Source organism: Hypanus sabinus, chromosome 7, assembly GCF_030144855.1.
Source record: "Hypanus sabinus isolate sHypSab1 chromosome 7, sHypSab1.hap1, whole genome shotgun sequence".
Taxonomy (NCBI): Eukaryota; Metazoa; Chordata; class Chondrichthyes; order Myliobatiformes; family Dasyatidae; genus Hypanus; species Hypanus sabinus.
This window is the reverse complement of record NC_082712.1, coordinates 97121373-97134033: the sequence shown is the minus strand read 5'-3', so window position 1 is coordinate 97134033 and position 12661 is coordinate 97121373. Positions and strand designations below refer to the sequence as shown.

The window sequence follows — 12661 nt, the reverse complement described above, 5'->3', positions numbered from 1 at the left end:
TTCGGCACTCCGCGGTGGAGAAAGAAGCCCAGGCCATAGTGGAGGCTGTTAGGCACTGGAGGCACTATCTTGCTGGCAAAAGATTCACTGTGCTGACCGACCAGCGCTCGGTTGCGTTCCTGTTCAGCAACCAACAGCGGGGCAAGATCAAAAATGATAAGATTTTGCGGTGGAGGATAGAACTCTCCACCTACACCTATGATATCCTGTACCGGCCTGGCAGACTCAATGAGCCCCCTGATGCCCTATCCCGGGGAACATGTGCTAGCACACAGCTCGACCAGCTGTACGCCCTTCATGCACAACTTTGCCATCCGGGGGTCACCCGATTTTACCATTTTGTGAAAGCTCGGAACCTGCCGTACTCCCTGGAGGACATCAGGACGATGACCAGGGACTGCCAAATTTGTGCCGAGTGCAAACCGCACTTCTACTGTCCTGACACGGCACAACTTGTCAAGGCCACCCGCCCTTTTGAACGCCTGAGTGTTGACTTTAAGGGCCCCCTTCCCTCCACTGACCGCAATGTCTATTTTCTCAGTGTTATTGACGAGTTCTCACGGTTCCCCTTTGCCATCCCCTGCCCCGACACCACTGCCACGTCCGTCATAAAAGCCCTGCGCCAGCTCTTCACTCTGTTCGGGTATCCCTGCTATATCCACAGTGATAGAGGGTCCTCCTTTATGAGTGAGGAGCTGCGCCAGTACTTGCTAGCTAGGGGCATTGCTACCAGTCGGACCACGAGTTATAATCCCCGGGGTAATGGCCAGGTAGAGCGGGAGAATGCCACAGTGTGGAAGGCCACACTTTTAGCCCTTAAGTCCAAAGGGTTGCCGGTCTCTCGATGGCAGGAGGTCCTCCCTGAGGCACTGCACTCTATCCGCTCTCTGTTATGTACGTCCACCAATGCCACCCCTCATGAACGCCTATTCTCTTTTCCCAGGAAGTCTGTCACTGGGACCACCCTACCAGTTTGGCTGACGTCCCCGGGGCCAGTGCTGCTCCGGAAACATGTGAGGAGCAATAAATACTCCCCGCTGGTGGAGAGGGTTCACCTTCTCCATGCGAACCCCCAGTATGCTTACGTGGTCTTACCTGATGGGCGGGAGGACACGGTCTCCATCCGCGACCTGGCACCCGCAGGTGCAGCAGACCACTACCCTGAAGACTCTCCGGTAACTATGAACCCTGCACCTGAGGTGACACCGTACTCACCAGGCCCTACACAGACTCCTCACGACACTTGTATACCGGGCGTTTCGTACGCGTTTATACCAGGCGCCTCGCACATGCATGAGGGATCACCGGCGCCTAGTGGGCAAGAACACGCGCAACCCCCGTCCCCTGTGCAATCGCCAATGTTGCCGGCACCTATGCGGTCACAGCCGGTGCTACGTAGATCGCAGCGACAGATTCGACCGCCTGATCGGCTTGACTTGTAAGAACCTTCGCTACATGAGGACTTTTTCAAACGAAGGGGGGGTGAATGTGGTGAACTATGTGCCTGTCTGGACACGCCCCTGCTGACTGCTCCTGTGGCTCCTCCCACAGGCCCCTGTATAAAGGAGACCTGCGGCCTGAAGATCGGCCTCAGTCTCCAGGACCTTGTATGATAGACACTCACTCCTGGTTCCTTCTTCCAGTCAATAAAAGCCGATACCTCGCCTACGTCTCAGTGTGAGTTATTGATGGTGCATCACTACACTCACTTGTCTATCCACAGAGTTGTTTCCCACACCAGTGGGTACAGTGGGAGACACACTCTGGCCGCCCACGTGATGAGACGCCAAAGAGGATTTGTTCCGCACTTACCTGCTCGGCGAGTTTCTTCTTGTAGGCATCGAGTTGCTTGAGTGTCTCATAGCCCTGAGTGAATAAACTGGACTGGGCATCCATGAAGGAAATCATCTGAAAGAAATCAGAACAGAGGCATTAACTATGCAAAAACTACACACAGAAATGCTGGAGAAACTCAGCGGGTCAGGCAGCATCTATAGAAATGAATAAACAGTCGATGTTCTGGGCCGAGACCTTTTATCAGGACCGAGAAGGAAGGGGGAAGACTCCAAAGTAAAAAGGTGGGGGGGAGAGGAAGGAGGATAGCTGGAAGGTAATCGGTGAGGCCGGGTGTGTGGGAAAGGTCAAGGGCTGGAGAGGAAGGAATCTGATTGACAGAAGAGGAGGGTGGACCATGGGAGAAAGGGAAGGAGGAAGGGAACAGGGCGAAGAGATAGGAAGGTGAGAAGAAGTAAGAGACCAGACATCCAAAAATATAATGTTATAATGAAATCTAAAGATACCAAAAGCACATAAGGTGCAATGGGTATGGCCAGTGTTGCCCAATTCATCACTGAGTCAGACTACACAAGTAATTCGGTACTGACCAAGACATCATTTTGTTTACTCTCCCTCTCACTCACTTTGTCCAACATCAAAACATTCCAGAATTTCTGTGCCCCTCTAATTCTGCCCTCTTCATCATTCCCAATCCATGAAACTCCGGAATTCCTTTTGGAAATCTACCTGATCCTTTAAGGCAGGGTGTAGGCCCCAGAGTGAATCAAAGCCACTGAACCAGGTGTTTGGAGGAAGACTTGGGTCAGATTGAAAGAGTCAGGGTGTTGGAGCCAGAGGTTCAGCTCAGGGCTCAGCTCTGCGCTCAACTTTGGGTCTGAGGACAGGCTCTCCCTGTGGACTTCAGTTCAGAACGCTATTCACGTGTGTTTATTGCTTGAATGATTTGTTTTCTGTTCTTTGCACGTTGGGTGTTTGACAGTCCTTTTTATGGGTTCTATTAGATTTTTGTTGGTGGCAGCCTGTAAGGAGACAGATCTCAAGGTTGTATATAGTGTGTAGGCCTCCGTTAGTCTCGATATACCATGAATTTGCACCTTGGAAAGTTTCCAGGGCACAAGCCTGGTTGTATGGAAGACTGGCAGTTGCCCATGCTGCAAGTCTCCCCTCTCCATGCCATTGATGTTGTCCAAGGGAAGGGCATTAGGACCCATACAGCTTGGCACCGGTGTCGTCGCAGAGCAATGTGTGGTTAAGTGCCTTGTTCAAGGACACATGCAGCCTCAGCCGAGGCTCGAACTAGTGACCTTCAGGTAACAAGACGAGCGTCTTAACCACTTGGCCACGCGCCAACTCAAGTTTGTATATAGTATACAAATTTTAATGAAAGTACTTTGAACTTTTAAGCAGCCATTTATAAATCTAGTATTGGTAACCTGCCCTAATGTCATCCTTAAACGAGTCCCAGTTAACTATTTTGACAGCCTGAAGGTGAAGTGTGTCGGAACGTTGTTGTCTTGTTAAGGGTATTATGTAAACAGAAGTTTTTTATGTAAGGATGGACTACTGGGAAATCGGTTGGACTTACTCTGAGTCTCCTGACTAGAATGCAGTTCAGAAAGAATTCCCAGATTCAGAATTGTTGATCACATGTACATGGAGACATACAGTTTGGGTTAACAACCAGCGCAAACTACAGATGAGCTGGGGGCAGCCTGCAACGTTGCCACACATTCTGACGCCAGCACAGCGTGTCCACAAAGTTCAGCAGGACAACACAGAACAAGTTAATTTCCTCCCGCCCGTCCTCTCCAGTCTCCACTGGACTCACAGACACACAGACATCGGCCTCTGACCACCCAGAGGACTCACTCACCCAAAACTATTTGCTGGCCCCTTTTGGGACGTGTGTAATGAACAAGGGTGGGATTGGCCAGCCACTAATTTGCAGGCACACCTAGTCCGAGGTTGTCTGTTCTTCTACAGGAGAGGGGTGCACCTTGGAGCAGCCTGTGCTGTGTACAGGGCCAAGGATTACAAAGCTCAACCAGGCACTGACATATTAACCCAAAGCTCAGGGACACATTGAGAGGGAGAAGGGGGAATGTCAAAAGTTTACTCACAAAATGTAGTATCTCATTCTTCTTCTTTGCTTGAATGACATTTATCTAAAACAAGTAAAAATTAAATAAGAAACATTAGGTTTATTTTCCATATAAACATTTTTTCATGCCTTTTGTGTGTGTGTGTTTTGGGAGGATGGGATTTGATGTTTCTCTTTGTTTTGTGACTGTCTGTGGGGAAGATGAATTTCAAGATTGTACACTTACATACTTTAGTAATAAATGTACTTTGAATCTTTGAGAAATGTCGTTTGTGTCAATGGCCAAGGCAGTCGGAGGACGTGCTGGGGGCAGCCCGCTAGTGTCAGCGTGCAACAGAGCATGCCCCTGGTTTATTAACCCTATCTAACCCATACGTCTTTGTAAAGTGGATCACCCACAGCAACCCCTCACTGCCATGGGGAGAATGAACAGACTCCTTACTGACAGTAGTGGGAGTTGAACCCCTGTTGCTGTTGCTGTAAAGCGCTACGCTACCGCTCCAGGTCAAAGAATTCAGAAACATGTATCGATGGGCAAAGCTCAACTTGGGCCCAGGTACAGGTTAAAACTCCCTCTTTGTCGGAGTGACAGAATGGCTCAATCAGAATAAAGTTCTCCCTATACTACCAGGACATGGGTTAGACAAAGAGCAAAGTTTCCACGTACTCTCTGGGACAGTATGGGTGTTTTAAAAAATAAAGTTACTTCTTCACTACCATGCCAAATCTTTGTATTTCTTCCATGGAGTGACATTTTGTCCCTGTTCCTACAGCCAGGAGTAAGTGAATAGGCAGCTAATTGTCCTTTAGACAATAACACTTTAGGGCATAGGAGCAGAGTTAGGCCATTCAGCCCACTGAGTCTGTTCCACCATTTCATCATGGCTGATCTATTATCCCTCTCAACTCCAGTCTTCTGTCTTCTCCACATTACCTTTGACTCCCTGACTAATCAGGGATCTATCACACTCCGCTTTAAATACACTCAATGACATGGCCTCCACAGCCGTCTGTGGCAATGAATTCCATAGATTCACCACCCTCGGGCTGAAGCAATCCCTCCTCACCCCTCTGTTCTGAGGAGGTGCCCTCGGGTCCTAGACACCCCACCGTAGGAAACATCCCCTCCACCTCTACTCTATCCGGGGCTTTCAATATTCTATGCGATCCCCTCCTCATTCTTCTGCACTCCAGAGAATACAGGCCCAGAGCCATCAAATGCTCCTCATACCTCAACCCTCAATTCCTGTGACATTCTTATAAAGTTCCTCTGTCACCTTTCCAATGCCAGCAATCCTTTCTCAGAACTTTGTCAGCAGCTCTTTGTAATATTCCCGACCAATTTCAGATGACTAAAGAAAGTGACTGGGTGGAAAGAAAGAGGAACTATTTTCTCTGGCCAGTGTTGGGAATGGCAGCAGGAATAACCTCCTGCTCTGCAGGTGGGGGGCGTGGGGCGAGGGGCGGGGAATGAGTCAGCTGGATTCTTGTGGGGACACATCAATTGTAAGGAAAGGATTGTGGATCCTAATCAGCTATGGCAAATGAGGGGGATCTCATTGAAACCTACCGAATATTGAAAAGCTCAGATAGAGTTTTTGTGGAGAGGACGTTTCCAATAGTGGGGGAGTCTACGGCCAGATGGCACAGTAACAGAATAGGATGTCCCTTTAGAACAGAGATGGGGAGGAATTTCTTTAGCCCGAGGGTGGTGAATCTGTGGAATTCATTGCCACAGATGGCTGTGGAGGCCAACTCATTGGGTATATTTAAAGTGGAGGTTGACAGGGTCTTGATCATAAAGGTGTCAAAGGTTACAGAGAGAAGGCAGGAGAGTGGGTTGAAAGGGAAAATAAATCAGACTTGATGGTCTAATTCTGCTCCTGTGTCTTATGGTAATCATGGTAAAAGAATAGGCTTGAGGAGCTAAGTGGGTCAAGGACTATATGGGGGGGTGGGGTAAGCTCATACCTGGAGCACGTAATCCAGTGACACGTGGCGGAATGCCCTGCGAGTAGCCAGGAGGGCGCTGGTGACTTCATCCACCTCGTGCTGCTTCTTGGGAGTTGCCTGTGCGTTCCTGTTCAACGCGTTCTCCAGGTCCTCACTGCTTTTATCAAAATGCTTCTTCGTGTCCTTAAACTTCCTCACGTCCCTGCGACAGGGAGAAAGGGGAAAACCTTTACTCATAAACAGGAAAATCAGCCTCAGGTTTAATATCACTGGCATCTGTTGTGAAATTTATTGTTTTGCAGCAGCAGAACATTGTAATACATAACAATAAATAAAACTATAAATCACCATAACAAGTACTGTTCATTCATTAGCTCGTTTGTTACCTGCCGTGTTGTATGACATGGGTGATCATGGCCTCGTGACCATGATTGTTCTTGGCAAATTTTTCTACAGAAGTGGTTTGCCATTGCCTTCTTCTGGGCAGTGTCTTTACAAAATGGGTGACCCCGGCTATTAACAATACTCTTCAGAGATTGTCTGCCTGGTGTCGGTGGTTACATAACCAGGACTTGTGATCTGCACCGGCTGCTCATACGACCGTCCACCACCTGCTCCCATACACAACCAGGACTTGTGATCTGCACCGGCTGCTCGTACGACCGTCCACCACCTGCTCCCATACACAACCAGGACTTGTGATCTGCACCGGCTGCTCGTACGACCGTCCACCACCTGCTCCCATACACAACCAGGACTTGTGATCTGCACCGGCTGCTCGTACGACCGTCCACCACCTGCTCCCATACACAACCAGGACTTGTGATCTGCACCGGCTGCTCGTACGACCGTCCACCACCTGCTCCCATACACAACCAGGACTTGTGATCTGCACCGGCTGCTCGTACGACCGTCCACCACCTGCTCCCATACACAACCAGGACTTGTGATCTGCACCGGCTGCTCGTACGACCGTCCACCACCTGCTCCCATACACAACCAGGACTTGTGATCTGCACCGGCTGCTCGTACGACCATCCACCACCTGCTCCCACGGCTTCATGTGACCCTGATCGGGGTCTAAGCAGGTGCCACACCTCGCCCAAGGGTGACCTGCAGACTAGCGGTAGTGACATATCTCCACCCTTCACACAGGGATATACTGTACATATAAAAATAAATTAAATAAGTGTTACAAAAATGAGAAAATTCAGTGAAGTAGTGTCCATGGGAAAAATTGCCAATTCAGAAATCTGATGGCAGGGAGGAAGAAGCAGTTTCTGAAAAATCAGAATAGCCTTCAGCCTTCTGTATCATCTCCTGGATGAGGAGAGGGCATGTCCCTGGTGATGGGGAGGGGTCCTTAATGACAGAAGCCCCCTGTCTGAAGCATCACCTTTTGAAGGTGTCCTCGAGGCTAGTGCCCCCGATGGAGCTGGCTGAGTTTCCAATTCACTTAACAAGGCTCTGTGACTAGGATAACACAGTGTGCAGTGGTTGGCATTACGCTTTCGCTCTTGGTAATGAGCTTGTAGGTTCTCCCCGTGACATCGTGGGTTTATTCCAGGTCCTCCCACACTCCGAAGACATGCAGGTTAGATCTGTGAGTTGGCTCCAGAAGTGTGGCGACACTTGAGGGTTCCACCCAGCACACGTTGGTCGTTGACACAAGTGATGAATTTCAATGCTTGAGTGGTGTCACAAGAACAACCTCGCACTCAACATCAACAAGACCAAGGAATTGGTCATGGACTTCAGGAAGGGGAATTCTCTACCAAAGGAGGTGCAAGACACTCCTTCCCTCCACTAGTCTGCAGGTCACCCTGGGCAAGGTGTAGCACTTGCTTTGCCCTGATCAGGGTCACGTAAAGCCATGGGAGCAGGTGGCGGATGGTCGTACGAGCAGCCAGTAAAGATCACAAGTCCTGGTTACGTGAGCACTGACGCCAGGCAGACAATCTCTGAAGAGTGCTGTCAATGGCTGGGGTCACCTGTCTGGTAAAGACCCTGCCCAGAAGGCAACGACAGACCACTTCTGTGGAAAAACTTGCCGAAAACAATCGTGGCCATGGCAAGATCGCGATCCCTTACATTATATGATGCTGTTAAGATGGGTTCAGGAGAGGACTGGTATAAAAGTGGGTGGTTAATGGTCACTGCAATGGCCTGTTTACACATTTCACAACATAGGCCGGTGATATTAAACCTGACTGTTTCTTTTTAAATTGAGATACAGTTCGGAATAGGCCCTCCCGGCTCTTTGAGCCACACCGCCCAGTGATCACCCGATTTAATCCGAGCCTAATCCCGGGACAATTTACAATGACCAATTAACCTACCAACCGGTATGTCTTCGGACTGTGGGAGGGAACAGGAGCACCTGGAGGAAACCCACTTCTGAAAAATTTGCCAATTTGCCAAGAACAATCACTGATGTCATTCGACATGGCTCATAGCTCATAATGAACAATGAGTACAGTGGAGTACTGTGTTGAAGTCTTAGGTATCCTAGCAACATAGGACTGTCCCCAGTACTGTACAGAGGAGAGCATGGTAACTGGCTGCATCACCGTCTGGCCAATCCACTGGATCATCAGAGGCTTCAGACGACTGAATTCTCAGCCAGTTTTCCTCCATACCATCGAGGATGTCTTCAAAAGGTGATGCCTCCGGGAGTTGGTTTCATCATTAAGGACCCTCATCATCCAGGATATGTGCTCCTCTCACTGGGCAGGAGGACAGGAGCCTGAAGATCCACACTCAGTGTTTTAGGAACAGCCTCTTCCCCTCTGCCATCAGATTTCTGAACGGATATTGAACTCATGAATACTACCTCACTATTTCCTCTTTGCACCGCTCATTTATTAAAAAAAATTGTAACTTATAGTAATTTGCAATGCCTGCACTGAATTGCTGCCACAAAACAAAAAAAATTCACAACTACTGTCAGTGGCAATACTGATTCTGATTATCTGATCTCGTGCACCAATCTCTTTTATGACTCGTTATCAAATTCCTGCTGGAAATTCAAATGTACTACCGTCTATATGCACTCTGTTAGATCCTTAAAGAACTCTAGAAGGTTTGCTGAATGGGACTTTCATAAATTCATGGTGATTCTGTTTGCATACATCCAGGGGGATGATAGGTTCTTCCCCGCTCCAGCATCTTGCTAACAAGAAATGCTAAGCTACCTGGTCTGTAGATTCCTGCTTTTGATTACCCTCCTAGAACAAGGAAGTAGAATTTGTGGTTTTCCAATTAGCTTCTCAGAACTCGGTGATTTTTGAAAAATTTTAACCAATGGTTCTGCAATCTCTGTAGCCTTCAGGTTGAAAACTACAGCGGCAGCTTCCGATCTGACAGCACAAACTTCAATTTCTCTAACTTACAGTAATCTTCCTCCTCTCTTTTTCCCTTCCCCACTCTGGCACCTCTCTCACCCTTTCTCTTCTCCTCACCTGCATATCACCTCACCCTGGTTCCTCTTTTCCTTCCCTTTCTCCCATGGTCCACTCGCCTCTCCTATTAGATCCCTCCTTCTTCAGCCCTTTACCTTTTCCACCTACCACCTCTCAGCTTCTTACTTTGTTCCCACCCACCTGTCTTCACCTATCACCTTCTCGTTTGTACTTCTCTCCTGCCTCACCCCACCTTTTTATTCTGGCATCTTCCCCTTTCCTTTCCAGTCCCAAGGAATGCTCTTGGCCTGAAATGTAGATTGTTTATTCATTTCCATAGGTGCTGCCTGACCTGTTGTGCTCCACCAGCATTTTGTGTATGTTTCCCTCAATACCATGGTCCCATTCATCAAATCCAAGTGACTTGTCTGCCTTTAGTTTCATTAGTTTTCCCTTAATGTTTGCATTGATTGGATTCAGGTGACTTGTCTGTCTTTACTCCATTAGGTTTTCCAGTACTTTGTACTGTGTCATGTAACAGCATGGTCCTCAAAAAAGCTGTCTCATTTTTACTATGTACTGTACCAGCAGTTATGGTCGAAATGACAATAAAAGTGACTTGACTTGACTTATAAGGCCAGAAGATATAGGAGCTGAATTTGGCCATTTGGCACATCGAGTCTGCTCTACCATTTCATCATGTCTGATCCATTTCTCTCTTAGCCCCAGTCTCCTGCCTTCTCCCTGTATCCCCTCATGCCCTGACTAATCAAGAATTTATTAACCTTGGCCTTAACTATACCCAGTGACATGGCCTCCACAGCCGTCTGTGGCAATGAATTGCACAGATTTACACCATTCTGGCTAAAAAAATTCTTCCTAATCTCTGTTTTAAATGGATGTTCATGTATTCTGAGGCTGTGTCCTCTGGTCTTAGACTCTCCCATCATAGGAAATTTCATCTTCACATCCACTTTATCGAGACCTTTCAACATTCGATACACTTCAAAGAGATCCCCCCTCATTCTTTTGAATTCCAGTGAGTACAGGCCCAGAGCCAACAAATGCTCCTCATATGATAATCCTTTCATTCCTGGAATCATTTCTGTGACCCTCCTCTGAACCGTCTCCAATGTCAGCACATCCTTCCTTTGATAGAGGGCCCAAAACTGCCCACAATTCTCCAAATGAAGCCTCGCAAGCACTTTGTAAAGCCTCAGGAATTGGTACAAGTTCTTTCATTCCAATTGAAATTAACTTCTCTGCTGCCTTTGGTATATTTGCAGTGCCTGTCACTGTGAAGGCAGATGCAAAAGTGGCTTAAATTAAACTATCTTCTATTTCCTTGCTTTCCATTGTGACGGTGGGCACTGCAGTGGAATCCAGGGATGCTTGCGGGTACGCAGCTGGAAGAGGTCAGGCACCAAGTGTCTCCATACTTCCGGCACCATAATAGCAAGCCCACAACGCACTAACCCTAAACTGTACATCTTTAGAAAGTGGGAGAAAACCGCAGCATCCGGAGGAAACCCACACAGTCACAGGGAGAACGTACAAACTCCTCACAGAGAGTGGTGGGAATTGAACCCAGATTGTGATCACTGGCACCGTAAAGCATTACGCTAACCATGATATTTCCATCGCCCCCAATCACCCCACGCTTAATTCTTCTGTTTTATAAATTGTTGTTCTGATTTTATTCTCTTGGCCAATTTTCTCCCCCTGTGTTAGCATTCTATTCTCTCATTGCTGCTTCCTAAAGAATTTAAAGCCCTCTGGTGTGGAAGTATATTCAAGACTTTGAGATTTTTATATATTTAATTTTGTAATGTGACAAAAATGGACCCTGTAAAATCCCAGAGTGCTTTGCTACGTGCTGAGTGTGTAAATGATAGGGGGCCTGTAATGTCCTTGATCATTGTTCATTGTGCAACTAAGGGGAGGTTGATCTACTGCTGGCCTTGGGAAGTGCAGAGAAGTTGGCCTGCAGAACAGATCATAGCCAAAGTGTAGCCTGAAAACTTGTATACAAAAAGCAACTTTGTGAGCTGTAAATCAGAATCAGCCTCCATCCATGTAAACCTAATAGATCAAATATTTTATTTCTGTATTGCTATGTACCATCTAAGATTGTAGCACTGAACTGTGGGCAGAGACTTGTGGCCTGCTCCAAGCTCATGCTGGAGGGCTCCATGAGGTTTACTCGGCTCTGCGCTGAACTGTGGTGGAGGCTGTGGCCTGCTCTGGGCTCGGTGCCTGACCTCTGCAAAGTTTACTCGGCTCTGCGCTGAACTGTGGTGGAGGCTGTGGCCTGCTCTGGGCTCGGTGTCTGACCTCCACAAAGTTTACTTGGCTCTGCACGGAACTGTGGTGGAGGCTGTGGCCTGCTCTGGGCTCGGTGTCTGACCTCCGCAAAGTTTACTTGGCTCTGCACGGAACAAAGGTGGAGGCTGTGGCCTGCTCTGGGCTCGGTGCCTGACCTCCGCAAAGTTTACTTGGCTCTGCGCTGAACTGTGGTGGAGACTGTGGCCTGCTCTGGGCTCGGTGCCTGACCTCCGCAAAGTTTACTCGGCTCTGCGCTGAACTGTGGTGGAGACTGTGGCCTGCTCTTTTTTTTTATTATTATTACAAAATCCTTTATTACAAATTTTGGTGCTATACAATATATACAAAACAGTGGCAAACACATTTACTGCACTACAAATAGACAATAGACATTACACCAGAATGTTGCCATCCCTATCCACGATGGCATTTACACCCCGCGGAGCCCAACGGTCTCGAAACTCCTCCAAGGCCGCTGTGGACTGCGCGTGTTCCTTTTCAATAGTTACCCGGGCACGAACATACCCCCTAAACATTGCCAGGCAGTCTGCCCGGGGAGATCCTCCCGCCACCCATTTCCAAGACCCACGGATGGCGGATTTCGCCAGCCCCAGGAGCAAGTTGACTAGGACATCCTCATCCCTCCTTGCCCCCTTCCTTACTGGATGACCATATATAAACAGGGTGGGACTAAAATGCAGCCAGAAGGCAAGAAGCAGCCCATGCAAATATGCAAAAAGAGGCTGCAGCCTCACACACTCCATGTACATGTGGTACACGGTCTCCTCCAGCCCGCAGAAGTGGCATGTGGGTGGGAAGTCCATGTACAAACTGAAAAACTTATTGCAGGGCACTGCCCTATGCAGTACCCTCCAGCCGAGATCCCCCAGGTGCATGGGAAGAACCCCGGCGTAAAGGGACTTCCAGTGGGGACCCTCCTCACCTCTGGGTGGAAGGACCGACCGCCGTGGCATGTCGGGACGGTGTACAAGGGCAAGGAAGTGGAGGATGTGGAGTAGCAGCCCATACAGATACCTCCTACTTGCTCCCTGAATGGGACTGTGCTGGGCTCGGTGCCTGACCT

General features: G+C 48.5%; 1 protein-coding gene across 3 annotated transcripts in view; it reads right to left on the bottom strand.

Annotated features, from left to right (window-relative positions):
* The window catches only part of LOC132397021 (arf-GAP with coiled-coil, ANK repeat and PH domain-containing protein 2-like), a 159235-nt gene that overhangs the window by 76799 nt on the left and 69775 nt on the right, over positions 1–12661 (bottom strand). For all 3 annotated transcript variants that reach the window (XM_059975246.1, XM_059975247.1, XM_059975248.1), the window contains exons 6-8: positions 5870–6053; positions 3918–3962; positions 1813–1908 (exon numbers count right to left, since the gene is read on the bottom strand). In XM_059975246.1, the coding sequence (XP_059831229.1) occupies positions 1813–1908; positions 3918–3962; positions 5870–6053 (325 nt within the window). The remainder of the gene's footprint in view (positions 1–1812; positions 1909–3917; positions 3963–5869; positions 6054–12661) is intronic.